Genomic DNA, 19,668 nt, shown 5'->3' with positions numbered 1-19,668 from the left:
TAACCCTACACTCATTAAAACCCACTACCCCATTCCACTACTTTGACCCTATCTGCTCCTGCACCAGGCCAACTAACCCTACACTCATTAAAACCCACTACCCCCATTCCACTACTTTGACCCTATCTGCTCCTGCACCAGGCCAACTAACCCTACACTCATTAAAACCCACTACCCCATTCCACTACTTTGACCCTATCTGCTCCTGCACCAGGCCAACTAACCCTACACTCATTAAAACCCACTACCCCATTCCACTACTTTGACCCTATCTGCTCCTGCACCAGGCCAACGGCCTGGGAGGACGGGACACCACCACTCAACACACCCTGGAACTCTTCTGAAGTCAAATCTAGTATGACCAAATACTTCTCTGCAGCTGCCACCAAAACACATTTTCTTTCTGTGATTTACATTCCATTTCTGCGGTACAGTTGATAACCATTTGCTATGAACACTAAGAAGCCAACCTTACTGAAGCATATATCCCTCGTTGGCCCGTCCCTCTGTGCTGTCACAGATCTACTACTCACAGGGATCCTCTCAGGATCCCTCAGCCTTGACCCATCCTCCTCTACTTTCTTCACTGCCTCAACAGTGACAACCTGTTCCCAACAGTGGGGTCAGTGGGATTGGATAGGGGCCCCTCTACTTCTCTCTCTCTCTCTGACTGGAGGAGACAGGTGAAATGGTGTGTCTCCTCTGGTCAACAATACTCACCTTGAGAGACTCCACAGCCTGTTGGAGCTCCTTCAGCTCCTTCTCTCTCTCCTGGAATCTCTGCTGGACCTTCTGCTGACTCATCCCCAGCTGCCTCTGTGGAGAATCACTCTTCAATGAGCTATCAAGCTTTATTAGTCCAGTAGATCAATAGTATAGTAATGTGACATAGGGCCCATAGAGAGGAAGATCTAAACAAATGGATGGTCCATTTACTAAATGATATTTATTTGTTGCTATGTGAATGATTATAGTTTTTATGGTAGGACTACATGTATCAACAGGTTGAGACTGAACTTTGGACTCATAAAAGGGCATTCAGAATGATAATAGTGTTTGACATTAGAAAATGGTGATACATCTGGAGAATCTGTGTTGACATATCTATATACTCAAGGTTTGTGTTCATATTTGTTCTGCTGAGGATCTATTTCATTTGAATGATGTCATATTCAAACAGCCTTAGTTCCTACTGTATCTTTAATTCTTTGTTTATCAGACAGTCACCAACAAGTTGTTCTGGTCTTACCTGTTTCTCAGTCCTCTCTGCTGCAGCTGACACTGTATCATGGCCTTTATGTTCGTCCATTGTACACATCAGACAGATACACTGCTGATCGGTACGACAGTAAACCTCCAGCAGTTTGTCATGATGAGAGCAGATCTTCTCCTGTAGTTGTGCGGTGGCTTTGACCATCTTGTGCTTCTTCAAAGCAGGAGATTCGTAGTGAGATTGGAGGTGAGTCTCACAGTAAGAGGCCAGACACACCAGACAGGACATGAGGGCTTTCTGCTTTCTGGTCCCAGTGCAGACATCACACGCCACATCTCTAGGTCCAGCATAGCACAGAGCAGGAGGGGGAGCAGCCTGGAGTCCTGTCTTCTTCAGTTTCTCCACCAGCTCAGCCAACATGTTATTTTTACTCAGCGTAGGCCTCGGACTGAAGGTCTCTCTGCACTGAGGACAGCTATAGACCCCTTTCAGAACATCCTGATCCCAGCAGCCCTCAATACAGATTCTACAGTAACTGTGCCCACAGGCAGTAGTGACCGGCTCCTTCAGTAGATCCAGACAGACAGAACAACAGAACTGGTCCTGGTCCAGCAGAACTCCCTGTTGAGCCATTTGGACGGTTGTTCACTCTCACACAGACAGACGACACAGAGACTCAGATCAGTTTCGTTTCCTCAGAAGAGAGTTTGTGGGAGGGGGAGGGACTTCCTGGTTCTGCCAGAGGGGTGGGGTTAGAGGGAGGGAGGGAGGGGTTAGAGGGAGGGAGGAAGAGAGAGAGGAACTGCATGCAACAGCAAGAGGGAGACAAATAGTCTTGTTCCTTGGTTAGAGCCCATAACATGGAATAAATGAAATAATGAATCTTAAAATGTGAGTTGTTAGAATATAAAGGGTAACACTTTCTATGAAGTACATATTATAATTATTTTAATGACCTTTATAATGCCTTATAATACACTTATGTGTTCTAATAAGCAATAAGGCCTGAGGAGGTGTGGTATATGTAAGGAATGCGGACCTGGTGGCAGTGAAGTCAGACGCAGGAGAGCAGAGATAGGTAATAGCCGGAGCAGTTTAATACAAAACGAACCTACATGGGTACAAAACCCGATGCGCACCAGTAACAGAGTACAAGCACTTACAAACAAACAATTCCACACAAGGACATGGGGGGAACAGAGGGTTAAATACACAACAATTCATGATGGAAATGGAAACCAGATGTGTAAGAAAACAAGACAAAACAAATGGAAAATGAAAAAAGTGGATCGACAATGACTAGAAGACCGGTGACGCCGACCGCCGAACAAGGAGAGGAAATGACTTCGGTGGAAGTGGTGACAGTATATGGCTAATATACAGTACCACGGCTAAGTGCTGTTTTTAGGCACGACGCAAAGCGGATTGAGAATTATGTAACACTTTCAAAAATACAATCAAATAAAAATGTTATTGGTCACATACACATATTTAGTAGATGTTATTGTGGGTGTAGTGAAATGCTTGTGTTCCTGGTTCCAACAGTGCAGTAGTATCTAACAATACACCCTAATGTAAATGTCACAGGTGTCGTAGGGTTTAGACCAAGACGCAGCGGGAAAATGTACACTCATCTTCTTTTATTAAAGGACAAAGAACAGGCCAGTAAGGCACAAAGCTATACACAGCAACAATCTGCCACAAAATCCCCATGACAAACAAACTCCTAATTATAGGACCTTCAATCAGAGGCAACGATAACCAGCTGCCTCCAATTGAAGGTCCAACCCCAATAAACTAAACATAGAACTACAATAGACAAGACAGAACATAGACTATGTTAGTGTATTTCTATGTTCTAACAAACCCCTGACCACATAAAACAAACACCCCTCAACCTAAATACATAGCCCGAACCACATAAACCAAACACCCCTCTACCTAAATACATAGCCCGAACCACAGGATGCCTATTTAAAAACACTTTTTCAACATTTCAAGATAGCAGTTAGTTCAGTTTGATCTTATTAAAGACAGCTGTATCATTTTTTAAATTCATTTTGACATATTGTTTGGGACCACTTTTTTTGCTCTGTTTGAAGGCTGTCAGCTTCTTCTCAGGAAGAGAATCACTTAGCCTTTAAACTAATTTTCAAATGATAGGATGCCTATATTAAAACACTTTTCTCTACATTTCAAGATAGCAGTTAGTTAATTTTGAGCATATCAACGACAGCTGCAACTTTATTTTATTAATTTTCACCATTTAAATTTTTTACCCAAAATTATTCTAAGTCCACAGTCTCTGTCATTGAACTATGTTGAGCCGTGTGCCTGGTGATTGAACAGGTTACCAGGTGTGTTTTTGAATATAGTTCTTAATGGCTTCAGTGGTGTGCTGGGGTCCATTGCTTGCTAAGGGGGAACCTCCCACCCGGGTTCAGCCAACAGGGGGCGCACCCAACCCCTCTAGTAAAACTGAATGTCTCTCTCTCTCTCTCTCTCTCAGGCTATGAAAAAAGCCCCACCTCCTCTCGCTCAGCCATTCTAACAGTGGAAGCCAGGATCTGTGAGAAACTATGATAATAAACTGTGAACAATAATGCAGCCATGTTTTTTCTGTGTGAGTGAGGATTTATTATTTAATTGTGTGATAACTTTAATTCTGTGATAACTTTATGTAATACATCCTCTGTTTCCTAACTGAATAAACATTTTAAGATAGCAGTTGGTTCAGTCTGATCATCTCATGTACTGTTGGAACTTTATTTTAATCCTTTTTCACAATTTTACAAATTCCAGTGCCTCTGTATACATTTTTACACATTTTTCCCCCACTCTCTACTTTGTACAATGACAAAGAGGTGGGACTCTGTCGTTTTTCTGACAAGTTCTCTCATTGATCTCAGGTTCAGCCACCAGGGGTCCCCCACCCTCCATGAAAACTTTCATAGGCTCTCTTTCACTCAGTAATCATGTAACAAGTCGACAGGCTCCCAGAGGCAGGGCAATCAAAGGCTCCAACTCACTGAAGTGCCCATCAGCCCAGCCATTGTTATTATTCATACCAGCCGTTCTACAGTGAAGCGGGTTGATTAGTAGGTTGGAACCCCGTTACAACTGACACTTTACAATGACGCAACAATCAGCGTTTGAGATGGACACACTCATTTAGAACGCTCATTTAGAACGCTGTTTTAGAACACTCATTTAGAACTCTGTTTTAGAACGCTCTTTAGAAAGCTCGTTTAGAACCCTCTTTACAACGGACAGTTTCCAATGACGCAACAATCAGCGTTTGAGCTGGACACACTTTTTTCAGAAACTATTTACACAAAAACACACACAGTCCTTACAAAGTTTATCTCCTGAATGTGAGCAGTTTATTTTTGGATGCAAATGGTTCAGATATTCACAGAACTATATATATATTTTATATATATATATATCAACCCAGCAGATTGTTACATCTCTGAAAAAGATACTGTAACCTACCTCGGTGTAAAGATCACCAAAAATCTTAAGGCTATGAATGATCTTAATTTGAACCCTGTAACTGAATCTGTCAAAAAAAAAATTATCCTCATGGTTAGGGAGGGATTTAAGTCTTCAAGGAAGGGTGCTTTTATCCAAAGCTGAGGGCCTATCTCGTGCATCCTATCTTTTTTCATCTATTGACATTCCCAAATCCACTTGCTGTACCTTAGATAGGCTTTTGTACAACTTCATATGGAAAAACAAGCCACATAAGATAAAAAGAGATGTTATCACCAACAGGGTTTGTGATGGCGGTCTAAATGTCTTAGATTTCACTCTCTTCAATCAGATATCAAAGGTCAACTGGATTAAAAGGTACATAAAAAATCCTCATAGCTTCTGGAGTATTATACCTCATTTTGTTTTTCAGAAGTTCGGCGGGCTTAATTTTTTACTACAATGTCCATATATTGTGGGTAAAATTCCTGTGAAACTGGCGGTTTTTCACAAGCAGGCTTTAATGTGCTGGGCTTTGTTGTATAAACACAACTTTTCACCTCATAAATGTTTTATTTGGAACAATGGGTCAATATTACATAGAAATAAGATGTTATTTAACCATAAATGGTTCTCGAAAAACATTGTTCTTGTCAGCCAATTGGTTAATAACAGTGGGAATCTATTTACACAGAGAGAATTTATGGAAATATACAACTTTGAGGTTTCAAGCAAGGAATATGACACTGTTATTAAAGCTATACCTAGTGGGATAAAAACTTTACTTCAGAATAATGCATATTTTGGAATATCTCCGATTGTAAGCGATATTCAGGTGAATGGCATTGGTCTACTAGATACGAAATTCAACAATCGTTTAATAAGGGATATTTTCTACAGGAAGTCTATTCCCTCTGCGATATTTTGTTGGGCTTCATCGTTTGATGTAAACTGCCGCCTTGCTTGGCTCACTCCACACAGATTTATGGTGACCAATAAAGTAAAGGAGATCTCCTTTAAGATAATCCATAGATGCTATCCGTGTAATAGCTTGATCTCTAAATATATATTTGACGTTACCAGTGAATGCAGTTTTTGTGAACTAGAAACTGAATCTATTGAACACTTATTCTGTAATTGTTTATATAGTGAAGTATTTTGGACTGATGTAAAACTATATCTTAGCCGCAAATTGCATACAACCATTGATATTACTAAGTTTGACATATTATTTTACTACACTGATTCCACAATTGAACGTGAGTATGTCATAAATCTCTTTATTTTATTAGGAAAATCTTTCATCCACAAATCAAAATTTATGAAGATAAAGCCCCTTTTCTTAATTTTTTTATCTGATTTGGAAAAGTACGTAGAATCTTTAAAACGTATACAAAACAATATGTCAAAAAAATGTATTCGATATATGTCTGTATTTGATTTGATATAATAGTTTTTTTTCTTTTTCTCTAATTTCTTTGGATTCCCTCTGGCTGTTATGTTATGTTATGTTTATGTTTTGCATGTTACTGTTATTTACAACAAGTTAAATAAAGATCTGTGCAAACTAAAAAACTACAAAAAAATAAAATAATAGTTAGCGAATACATTACTGTAAACTAAAAAAATAAAAATAAATAAATAATAATAAAAAATAAAAAATTATGAATATGAAACTGCCTTAAATACAGATACCAGGGCCTGGACATGCAGTTAGGTTTGTTTTCCTGTAGCTACTCTCCAGTTTGCTCCCAGCAGCGTTCATAGAACATAGATCACTGTTCAACTAGGCTGCGGAGTTCCTAGTTTGACAGATAATTCAACCAGTGTGACCAGTGGGTTTCTTTAAATGAATGAATATGAAACTGCCTTAAATACAGATGTGAATGATAGTATGTTTTAAATTCTCACTTAAAATATGCAGTGCTCTATTTGAACGTCTCAATATAATATTATTATTTCATGAAAGGAATGAAAAATAAATTTGTGTGCAAAAAAAACAACAATCTTAACTGCATTTCCCTCCAGTCAGCAGACGGCGATGTGCGTCTTTCAGGCGATGCTGCAGCGTGACGTATAATCTAGTGGACGGAACGGATCAACAACAGCGAGTCAGCCACCTTGGTAGCCTACAGCCGAAACATTTAGACTGTTTCTGTGCATATTTGCCTCTGTGTTTTAAATATACTTCTGACATCTAGTTAATAGACACCATTTAAATGTTATAGGTACATTGTTAGTCAACTAGCTGGCTTGATAAGTTAGCCTAGCACTAAACTAGTCGCTCATGCTAACTAGCTAGCTAGCTAACATCCCCGACCATGAACTCACTGATGTATTCCTCGCCTGCTAAAGAAGAGGTCTGAACATGAGCTCCCTAAACTACTCCCCTCCTGTTAAAGAAGAGGAGGTCTGCTGGACGGAGAAAGAAGCTCTGGGGCTGAACATTGTCGTGAAAGAGGAGAAGGAAGAGGAGGATGTCACAGTAAAACAAGAAGTAGAGGGTGAGGCTGTTACAGTGAAAGATGAAGAGAAAGACGTTTCAGTGAAAGAAGAGGAAGACGCGTTCAGAGTGAAAGAGGAGGAGGATGTTACAGTAAAAGAAGAGGAGGAAGAGAAAGGAGGATGTAGTTTTTGGAGTGAAGGAGGAGAAAGAGGGAGAGATAACGGTCATATTGACAGAGGAGTCAGGAGATCTGATTACCATCAGTAAGTACTGTCTTAAAAACGGGCTCTAACTGTCCAAAGGTTTTGAACGAACGTGTTGTTTTAAAGCAGCATGCTACTGAAATTCTATACTTGAAGATGTTGTTCTGTACTATAGGAATTCATGTTATAATATAATGTTAAAGCTACATTTTAAAATGGATGATTAAAGCCCTGAATGCTGATTGGCTGACAGCCGTGGTATATCAGGCCGTATACCACGGGTATGTCATGTATTTTTACTGTTCTAATTATGTTGGTAACATGTTTATAATAGCAATAAGACACCTCAGGGGTTTGTGATAGATGGCCAATATACCACGGCTAAGTTCTGTATCCGGGCACTCTGTGTTGAGTCGTGCTTAAGAACAGTCTTTAACCGTGCTATATTGGCCATATACCACACTTCCTCTGGCCTTATTACTTAACTGTAACATGTGTATACCATCAGAGTCCCCCCACCACAAAATCACAACTTAATTGTCTCACAGAATGGCAAACATGTTATAAATGAAATTTTTGACGTGTGTCCATTGTAGGCCTTGCGTAGAGTGTGTATACCCGCAAAAAGCAGATTTCTAAATAATGTTGGAGAAATACATAAAATAAGTGTCACGTCCTGACCATAGTAACTGGTTATTTTCTATGGTAGAGTAGGTCAGGGTTTGACAGGCGGTGTTTTGTGTTTTTCTATGTTTTCTATTTCTATGTGTTAGTTCTAGGTTTTCTATTTCTATGTTTTTTTGGGGGGTTGCTCTCCAATTGGAGGCAGCTGGTCCTCGTTGCCTCTGATTGGAGATCATATTTAAGTAGGGGTTTTTCTTCCTGGGTTTTTGTGGGCAGTTGCATTCTGTTTAGTCTCTGTACCTGACAGAACTGTAAGTTGATAATTTCCTTTTGTTATTTTGTCATTAGTGTTTTGAGTAAATAAATATAATAATGAACACTCAACACGCTGCGTTTTGGTCCCCTCTATACGACGCCCGTTACAATAAGAAGCATTATTGAAATGAAATGGACACGTGTTATGGGGAGACTGAACATATTAGCAAAAGGACAAGCGTTTTGGGGAGACTGAAAATATTAGCAAAAGGACAGTTTGTAAGTCTTCAAAATAACAATTTTGAAGGAAAGGTGTGGCTAAACAAAAAAATATAATTTAGAGAGATAGTAATGTCCATTATTACTTTAGAGATGAAGTGGGACACCAACAAAACGTTATTAACAATGGATCAACTGCAGCCTATAACACTGACTGGAATAGTAATATCTATTATTATAGAGCTCTGATCAGCCTATAAACATTATCTATTATTATAGAGCTCTGATCAGCCTATAACATGACATTATCTATTATTATAGAGCTCTGATCAGCCTATAAACATGACATTATCTATTATTATAGAGCTCTGTTCAGCCTATAAACATGACATTATCTATTATTATAGAGCTCTGTTCAGCCTATAAACATGACATTATCTATTATTATAGAGCTCTGATCAGCCTGTAAACATGACATTATCTATTATTATAGAGCTCTGATCAGCCTATAAACATGACATTATCTATTATTATAGAGCTCTGATCAGCCTATAAACATGACATTATCTATTATTATAGAGCTCTGATCAGCCTATAAACATGACATTATCTATTATTATAGAGCTCTGTTCAGCCTATAAACATGACATTATCTATTATTATAGAGCTCTGATCAGCCTATAAACATGACATTATCTATTATTATAGAGCTCTGTTCAGCCTATAACATGACATTATCTATTATTATAGAGCTCTGCTCAGCCTATAAACATGACATTATCTATTATTATAGAGCTCTGATCAGCCTATAACATGACATTATCTATTATTATAGAGCTCTGATCAGCCTATAAACATGATCTATTATTATAGAGCTCTGTTCAGCCTATAACATGACATTATCTATTATTATAGAGCTCTGATCAGCCTATAACATGACATTATCTATTATTATAGAGCTCTGTTCAGCCTATAAACATGATCTATTATTATAGAGCTCTGATCAGCCTATAAACATGACATTATCTATTATTATAGAGCTCTGCTCAGCCTATAACATGACATTATCTATTATTATAGAGCTCTAATCAGCCTATAACATGACATTATCTATTATTATAGAGCTCTGATCAGCCTATAAACATGACATTATCTATTATTATAGAGCTCTGATCAGCCTGTAAACATGACATTATCTATTATTATAGAGCTCTGCTCAGCCTATAACATGACATTATCTATTATTATAGAGCTCTGTTCAGCCTATAAACATGACATTATCTATTATTATAGAGCTCTGATCAGCCTATACACATGACATTATCTATTATTATAGAGTTCTGCTCAGCCTATAAACATGATCTATTATTATAGAGCTCTGATCAGCCTATAAACATGACATGATCTATTATTATAGAGCTCTGTTCAGCCTATAAACATGACATTATCTATTATTATAGAGCTCTGATCAGCCTATACACATGACATTATCTATTATTATAGAGCTCTGTTCAGCCTATAAACATGACATTATCTATTATTATAGAGCTCTGATCAGCCTATAACATGACATTATCTATTATTATAGAGCTCTGATCAGCCTATAACATGACATTATCTATTATTATAGAGCTCTGATCAGCCTATAACATGACATTATCTATTATTATAGAGCTCTGTTCAGCCTATAAACATGACATTATCTATTATTATAGAGCTCTGTTCAGCCTATAAACATGATCTATTATTATAGAGCTCAGATCAGCCTATAACATGACATTATCTATTATTATAGAGCTCTGATCAGCCTATAAACATGACATTATCTATTATTATAGAGCTCTGTTCAGCCTATAACATGACATTATCTATTATTATAGAGCTCTGTTCAGCCTATAACATGACATTATCTATTATTATAGAGCTCTGATCAGCCTATAACATGACATTATCTATTATTATAGAGCTCTGTTCAGCCTATAACATGACATTATCTATTATTATAGAGCTCTGATCAGCCTATAACATGACATTATCTATTATTATAGAGCTCTGTTCAGCCTATAAACATGACATTATCTATTATTATAGAGCTCTGATCAGCCTATAAACATGACATTATCTATTATTATAGAGCTCTGATCAGCCTATAAACATGACATTATCTATTATTATAGAGCTCTGCTCAGCCTATAAACATGACATTATCTATTATTATAGAGCTCTGATCAGCCTATAAACATGACATTATCTATTATTATAGAGCTCTGTTCAGCCTATAAACATGACATTATCTATTATTATAGAGCTCTGATCAGCCTATAACATGACATTATCTATTATTATAGAGCTCTGATCAGCCTATAACATGACATTATCTATTATTATAGAGCTCTGATCAGCCTATAACATGACATTATCTATTATTATAGAGCTCTGTTCAGCCTATAACATGACATTATCTATTATTAAAGAGCTCTGATCAGCCTATAACATGACATTATCTATTATTATAGAGCTCTGATCAGCCTATAAACATGACATTATCTATTATTATAGAGCTCTGCTCAGCCTATAAACATGATCTATTATTATAGAGCTCTGATCAGCCTATAAACATGACATTATCTATTATTATAGAGCTCTGATCAGCCTATAAACATGACATTATCTATTATTATAGAGCTCTGATCAGCCTATAAACATGACATTATCTATTATTATAGAGCTCTGCTCAGCCTATAAACATGATCTATTATTATAGAGCTCTGATCAGCCTATAAACATGACATTATCTATTATTATAGAGCTCTGATCAGCCTATAAACATGACATTATCTATTATTATAGAGCTCTGATCAGCCTATAAACATGACATTAATTATTATTATAGAGCTCTGCTCAGCCTATAAACTTGACATTATCTATTATTATACAGCTCTGCTCAGCCTATAAACATGACATTATCTATTATTATAGAGCTCTGCTCAGCCTATAAACTTGACATTATCTATTATTATAGAGCTCTGCTCAGCCTAAAATACGACATTATGTAGCCTGGCAGGTAGGAGCCAGTAACCGAAAGGTTGCTGGATCAAATCCCCGAGCTGACAAGGTAAAAACGCTGTCATTCTGCCCCTGAGCAAGGAAGTTAACCCACTGTTCCCTGGCTGCCGATGACGTGGCTGTCTATTAAGGCAGCCCCCCACACATCTCTGATTCAGAGGGGTTGGGTTAAATACGGGACACACATTTCAGTTGAATCCATTCAGTTGACTAGGTATCCCCCTTTCCCTATTGTAGAGCTCTGCTCAGCCTATAAACATGAGAGAAAGATTAGATTTTATGTTCTACATTATTATTATTATTAGGGCGGCCACCAAGTTTTTATTAAATTATGTAATGTTCTGAAAACTGACTTCAGGTTTTTGAGGAATCTAGCCTCACAGGAAGACAGTTTTATTTTATGGAGGTTTAATTCAGTTCTCTGTTTAATATTTAACTAAATACTCTGTCTTTGGTAGGAGAGGGACCAGACTCTCACTCTGACAGCGGGGAGACTCCTTCAGGGGAACCAGACCCAGAGACGCCCAAACCAGCGAGACAACACCACTGTTTCCAGTGTGGAAAGAGTTTTAAGTGGTTAAGGAACCTGAAAGTACATGAGAGAACGCATACAGGAGAAAACCCTTACGAATGCTCCCACTGTGGAAAGAGTTTTACCAAGTTAGGGAACCTAAAAGAGCATGAGAGGACACACACAAGAGAAAAGAGTTTCCAATGTTCCCAGTGTGGAAAGAGGTTTACCCAGTTACGGTACCTGAAACAACATGAAGAAATACACACAGAAGATAGGAAGACCTACCACTGCTCTCAGTGTGGAAAGATATTTACTGGGTTAGGGAACCTGAAAATACATATGAGAAGACACTCTGGAGAGAAGCCGTACCACTGTTCCCACTGTGTAAAGAGTTTTACTCAGTTAGGGAGCCTGAAAACACATGAGAGGGGACACACTGGAGAGAAGCCTTATCACTGTTCCCACTGTGGAAGGAATTTTAGGTGGTATGCGAGCCTGAAGGAGCATGAGAGAATACACACAGGAGAAAAGCCTTACCACTGTTCCAATTGTGAAAATAGTTTTACCCATCGAGGGAGCCTGAAAGCGCATGAGAGAATACACTCAGGAGAAAAGCCTTACAAATGTTCCCGATGTGAAAAGAGTTTTACCCGGTTAGGGAGCTTGAAAAAGCATGAGAGAACACACACAGGAGAAAAGCCTTTCCAACATACTAATAGACAGGAGGAGAAGACATACCACTGCTCTCATTGTGGAAAGACATTTTCCCAGTCAGAGGACCTGAAATCACACGAGAGAATAGAGAGGCTGTGTTCTGACTTATGTTTTTGATTGAGAAATTGTGTTTTTGTTCATTCTACATTAAATAATATTGTATGAATGAAATCATACTGAAAAATAGGTCTACATGTTTTTCCCAGCTCAAGACATGATCATGTCGAAAAAATCGGATTAAAAGAGTAAAAAAAAATGTTTTGATTATGAACTTAAGATTGATTGAATGCAAGTGTAAACCCCTAAATGTTGTTCACTATATCATTGGGATATTTCAAACATGTTAATTATTAAATAGATTGATATTAGTATTTCTTCATTCAGATTGTCATTGTAAATGCGTATTGGTTCTCAATTGACATATCTGATTAAATAAATGTGAAATAAAGTAAATGCCATATTATTTTTGGGAAGTCTATTTGGTTCTATGTTGGGACTATAAGAATATTTTGAAGATAAATACACAAGGCAGAGTACGAGAGAGACAGAGGACGAGAGGTCAGTACAGTACTAACAACCAATGGAAATAGTGTTTTTTCCTGTAATAGGGAGTTATTGATCAGTGGTTCAGCAACATGGGAGGATGTAGATGTACACTACCGTTCAACAGTTTGGGGTCACTTAGAAATAACCTTGTTTTTAAAAGAAAGCAATTTTTTGTCCATTCAAATAACATCAAATTGATCTGAAATACAGTGTAGACATTGTTAATGTTGTAAATGACTATTGTAGCTGGAAACAGATGATTATTAATGGAATATCTACATAGGCGTACAGAGGCCCATTATCAGCAACCATCACTCCTGTGTTCCTATGGCACGTTGTGTTAGTTAATCCAAGTTTATCATTTTAAAAGGCTAATTGATCATTAGAAAACCCTTTTACAATTATGTTAGCACAGCTGAAAACTGTTGTTATGATTAAAGAAGCAATAAAACTGGTCTGCTTTAGACTAGTTGAGTATCTGGAGCATCAATGTAACCTCTCAAATTCATAGACAGGTGTCGCGTCTTTTTACCCAAAAGTAGTTTTTTACCCGGAGACTGTAGTGCTACTTTCTCAAAATGAACATAAATGCTGTAGGGGGAGGGTTCTGGTGTTTTACCAGGAGACTGGGGCCGATCCCCATTTAGGAATGTATGTCTTGCTTACTCACACTCTGCATGTGTTGATACCTGGCTGAAAACCCTCACAGTTGTTGGCCAACAGATTTTGTCATGGAGTTTTCATTCAATAGGGTTTAGAGTACATTTCATCTTAAGCCATTCTTTTAAATACGGTAATACCTTTAATTAGAATGTTGTACCTTTAAATACCTTTTAATTCTCATTTTGTTGACGGACTCAATAGAATACACGGAGTCAGAAACTAGGGATCAATTCAAGAAAGTCATCATTCGTCTCTGTTTCAACACCAACTGGTAGATTTAAAAATACTCTGATCTTGTAGATTATTTAGGTACATTTTGGGTTAGGAAAGTATGTATGAATCATAAAAACAATAGTCCTATAAATCTACCCTAATTCTTACTAATCATGGAAGTTTGATGACAACGGCCCAATCCTACATTTACATAAGTGTTCAGACCCTTAACTCAGTACTTTGTTGAAACACCTTTGGCAGCGATTACAGCCTTGAGTCTTCTTGGGTATGACACTAGAAGCTTGGCACACCTGTATTTGGGTAGTTTCTTCCATTCTTCTCTGCAGATCCTCTCAAGCTCTGTCAGGTTGGATGGGGAGCATCGCTGCACAACTATTTTCAGGTCTCTCCAGAGATGTTTGATCGGGTTCAAGTCCGGGCTCTGGCTGGACCACTCAAGGACAACAGTGCAATAATATGTAACAACTTCACAACAAATACACACATCTAAAGTAAAGGAATGGAATTAAGAATATATAAATATTTGGACGAGCAACGTCAGAGTGGCATAGACTAAAATACAGTAGAATAGTATAGAATACAGTATATACATATGAGATGAGTAATACATAGACAGATACAGTAGAATAGGATAGAATACAGTATATACATATGAGATGAGTAATACATAGACAGATACAGTAGAATAGGATAGAACCTAGTCTGTTCATTATATACATCTACATGATGTATTGTTACACCATGTAGGAGCAGTATAGACCTAGTCTGTTCATTATATACATCTACATGATGTATTGTTACACCATGTAGGAGCAGTATAGACCTAGTCTGTTCATTATATACATCTACATGATGTATTGTTACACCATGTAGGAGCAGTATAGACCTAGTCTGTTCATTATATACATCTACATGATGTATTGTTACACCATGTAGGAGCAGTATAGACCTAGTCTGTTCATTATATACATCTACATGATGAATTGTTACACCATGTAGGAGCAGTATAGACCTAGTCTGTTCATTATATACATCTACATGATGTATTGTTACACCAACACAAAAAAAGGAAATTATATTATTTTATACTAATACAATTGCTCAGAGAAAGAGATTTAGTTTAAAATGTAATTCTCAAAAGGTAGGGGTCTGAATTATTGCCACCCATGTTTTCAATACTCCAGCACCCTCCCCTTGGGAGGATAACAACACTGAAATGTTTAATGAGATTAGAGAACACATTGGGTGGGATCTTAGACCCTTCCTCCATACAGAATCTCTCCATGTCCTTGATTTATTTTGTCTGCGCTTGTGGACTGCCCTGTTCAATTCAAACCACAGGTTTTCAATGGAGTTCAAGTCCAAAGACTGAGATGGCCATTGAAAATGTTGATTTTGTGCTCAATTAACCATTTCTTCTTGGATGTTGATGTGTCTTGCTGGAAGATCCACTTATGGCCAAGTTTCAGCCTCCTAGCAGAGAGGTAACCAGGTTTTGGGATAAAATATCCTGGTAGTGGGTAAAGTTAATTTATTTATTTCATACAGTAATTTTTGCTCATCATTATCAAGGGTACCAATAACTAGGTGCTTATTTTGATATCTAGTTATTTGACTGAATTAGAAATACAGATGTGGAGTAGATGTAGAGTTTGCTTTAAATTCTCATAAAAAATCTGAACTAATCAAACACTTGTTGCTCTTTGTACGTGTTGATATAATATTCATATTTAATGGAGAGGAAAAAAACGTTTCCCTAAACTGCTTTATAATATTATAATTCAATGAAGAATAAAAATAGTTTTCCCTCCTCAACTGCGTTTCCTCCCTCCAGACAGCAGATGGCGATATGTGTTTTTCAGGCGATGTTTCTAGTGTGACGTATAATCTAGTGGACGGAACTCTTCTTCAACAACTGCAGCCACCTCGGTAGCTCGCTAGCCGACAAAGTCTGAACATTCAAGCTGTTTGGACAATTTCGTGGTTTAATTGCCACTGTGATTTAAACATACTTATGTGGAAACAACTAACTACCGCATTTAATTTAATATTTACGTTGTAAGTCAACTAGCTGGCTGGTTAAGTTAGCACTAGTCTAGTCGCTAATGCTAACTAGCTATTATCTCTAGCTAACATCTCCGACCATGAGTTCACTAAGCTACTCTCCTCCTGTTAAAGAAGCGGTCTGCTGGACGGAGAAAGAAGCTCTGGTGAAAGAGGAGGAGGAGGAGGAAGAGGAGGCTGTTACAATACAAAAACAAGTAGAGGGTGAGGCTGTTACCGTGAAAGAAGAAGAAGAGAAAGACGTTTCAGTGAAAGAAGAGGAGGAAGATGCAGTTTTTGGAGTGGAGGATGAAGTGAAAGAAGATGAAGACGTTTTTGGAATGAAAGATGAAGAGGGGGAGATTACTGTCACATTAGAGGAGGACGAAGAAGAGAAGACTGGAGAACTGATTAACACCAGTAAATACAGTGAGTACTATCATATAAAACAGGGACATTGATCTGATTAACACCAGTAAATACAGTGAGTACTATCTAATAAAACAGGGACATTGATCTGATTAACACCAGTAAATACAGTGAGTACTATCTAATAAAACAGGGACATTGATCTGATTAACACCAGTAAATACAGTGAGTACTATCTAATAAAACAGGGACATTGATCTGATTAACACCAGTAAATACAGTGAGTACTATCTAATAAAACAGGGACATTGATCTTTTATTTTATTTATTTTTTATTTCACCTTTATTTAACCAGGTAGGCAAGTTGAGAACAAGTCCTTTAATTAACCAGGTATGCTAGTTGAGTAGAAGTCCTTTATTTAACCCGGTAGGCTAGTTGAGAACAAGTCCTTTATTAAACCAGGTAGGCTAGTTGAGAACAAGTCCTTTAATTAACCAGGTTGGCTAGTTGAGAACAAGTCCTTTAATTTAACCAGGTAGGCAAGTTGAGAACAAGTTCTCATTTACAATTGCGACCTGGCCAAGATAAAGCAAAGCAGTTCGACAACATACAACAACACAGAGTTACACATGGAGTAAAACAAACATACTGTAGAAAAAGAAGTCTAAATACAATGTGAGCAAATGAGGTGAGATAAGGGAGGTAAGGCAAAAAATGCCATGGTGGTGAAGTAAATACAATATAGCAAGTAAAACACTGGAATGGTAGATTTGTAGTGGAAGAAAGTGCAAAGTAGAAATAGAAATAATGGGGTGCAAAGGAGCAAAATAAATAAATTAATACAGTAGGGGAAGCGGTAGTTGTTTGGGCTAAATTATAGATGGGCTATGTACAGGTGCAGTGATCTGTGAGCTGCTCTGACAGCTGGTGCTTAACCTGTTGGGGATAGGGGCAGTATTTGCACGGCCGGATAAAAAACGTACCCGATTTAATCTGGTTACTACTCCTGCCTAGTAACTAGAATATGCATATAATTGTTTGATTTGGATAGAAAACACCCTAAAGTTTCTAAAACTGTTTGAATGGTGTCTGTGAGTATAACAGAACTCATTTGGCAGGCCAAAACCTGAGAAGATTCTGTACAGGAAGTACCCTGTCTGATCATTTCTTGGCCTTCTTGATCATCTCTATCCAAAACAGGGGATCTCTGCTGTTACGTGACACTTCCTACGGCTCCCATAGGCACTCAGAAGGCGGCAAAAAGCTGAATGGTGGCTTTGCAGGCCCTGGCTGTAAAACATTAGCGCATTTTGATAGTGGTCGATCAGAGAACAGAGACTGGAGGCGCGTGCACGAGGCGACCCCATGTTTTTATTATTTCGTCTTTGAACGAAAACAACGACTCCCGGTCGGAATATTATCGCTTTTTACGAGAAAAATAGCATAAAAATTGATTTTAAACAGCGGTTGACATGCTTCGAAGTACGGTAATGGAATATTTCGAATTTTTTTGTCACGAAACGCGTCGGGCGTGTAACCCTTCGTCACCCTTGGATAGTGTCTTGAACGCACGAACAAAACGCCGCTATTTGGATATAACTATGGATTATTTTGAACCAAACCAACATTTGTTATTGAAGTAGAAGTCCTGGTAGTGCATTCTGACGAAGAACAGCAAAGGTAATCACATTTTTCTAATAGTAAATCTGAGTTTGGTGAGGGCCAAACTTGGTGGGTGTCAAAATAGCTAGCCCGTGGCGGCGAGCTATCTACTCAGAATATTGCAAAATGTGCTTTCACCGAAAAGCTATTTTAAAATCGGACATATCGAGTGCATAAAGGAGTTTTGTATCTATAATTCTTAAAATAATTGTTATGTTTTTTGTGAACGTTTATCGTGAGTAATTTAGTAAATTCACCGGAAGTTTGCGGTGGGTATGCTAGTTCTGAACGTCACATGCTAATGTAAAAAGCTGGTTTTTGATATAAATATGAACTTGATTGAACAAAACATGCATGTATTGTATAACATCATGTCCTAGGAGTGTCACCTGATGAAGATCATCAAAGGTTAGTGCTGCATTTAGCTGTGGTTTGGGTTTATGTGACATTATATGCTAGCTTGAAAAATGGGTGTCTAATTATTTCTGGCTGGGTACTCTGCTGACATAATCTAATGTTTTGCTTTCGTTGTAAAGCCTTTTTGAAATCGGACAGTGTGGTTAGATTAACGAGAGTCTTGTCTTTAAATTGGTGTAAAATAGTCATATGTTTGAGAAATTGAAGTAATAGCATTTCTAAGGTATTTGAATAACGCGCCACGGGATTCCACTGGCTGTTGAGTAGGTGGGACGATTTCGTCCCACATACCCTAGAGAGGTTAACGGGATTGGTTGGACAACAACCAGTGAGATAGCACGGCGCGAAATTCCCCCCCAAAAATTCTCAAAATTTTCATTCAAGTATTATACGGCATTTTAAAGATACTCTACTCGTTAATCCAACCACATTGTCCGATTTCAAAAAGGCTTTACGGTGAAAGCAAAACATTAGATTATTGTAGGATAGCACCTTAGCAACAAAAAAAAGCCATTTTCCAAGCACGGATAGCCATCACAAAACCAGATATACAGCTAAAATTAAGCACTAACCTTTGACAATCTTCATCAGATGACACTCCTAGGACATCATGTTACACAATACATGCATTTTTTGTTCGATCAAGTTCATATTTATATCCAAAAACCCAATTTTTACATTGGTGCATGACGTTCAGAAAATGTTTTCTCCCCATAACTATCGGTGAATGGGCACATTAATTTACAGAAGAACTCATAAACGTTGACAAAATGTATAACAATTTTGTGGGGGTGCTTTGCTGCAGGAGGGACTGGTGCACTTCACAAAATAGATGGCATCATGAGGGAGGAAAATCATGTGGATATATTGAAGCAACATCTCAAGACATCAGTCAGGAAGTTAAATCTTGGTCGAAAATGATTCATCCAGATGGACAATGACCCCAAGCATACTTCCAAAGTTGAGGCAAAATGGCTTAAGGACAACAAAGTCAAGGTATTGGAG

At 37.9% G+C, this 19,668-nt stretch overlaps 1 protein-coding gene and 1 long non-coding RNA gene across 2 annotated transcripts in view; one reads left to right on the top strand and one right to left on the bottom strand.

Annotated features, from left to right (window-relative positions):
* LOC106598415 (tripartite motif-containing protein 16) overlaps nucleotides 1-1,925 on the bottom strand; it is a 6,446-nt gene extending 4,521 nt beyond the window's left edge. The window contains exons 1-2 of the mRNA XM_045712683.1: nucleotides 1,250-1,925; nucleotides 721-816 (exon numbers count right to left, since the gene is read on the bottom strand). Of these exons, the coding sequence (XP_045568639.1) occupies nucleotides 721-816; nucleotides 1,250-1,846 (693 nt within the window). The 5' untranslated portion in view covers nucleotides 1,847-1,925. The remainder of the gene's footprint in view (nucleotides 1-720; nucleotides 817-1,249) is intronic.
* A 5,412-nt stretch (nucleotides 1,926-7,337) lies between these two features.
* Nucleotides 7,338-13,191, top strand: LOC123733244 (uncharacterized). Its single transcript, XR_006763676.1, has 2 exons — nucleotides 7,338-7,396; nucleotides 11,959-13,191. It is a non-coding gene; the product is annotated as an uncharacterized lncRNA (long non-coding RNA).
* The last annotated feature ends 6,477 nt before the right edge of the window (nucleotides 13,192-19,668 follow it).

Source organism: Salmo salar, unplaced genomic scaffold (genome assembly GCF_905237065.1).
Source record: "Salmo salar unplaced genomic scaffold, Ssal_v3.1, whole genome shotgun sequence".
NCBI classification, from domain to species: Eukaryota; Metazoa; Chordata; class Actinopteri; order Salmoniformes; family Salmonidae; genus Salmo; species Salmo salar.
Note: the sequence above shows the minus strand (reverse complement) of the source record. Positions and strands in the feature narration are given on the sequence as shown.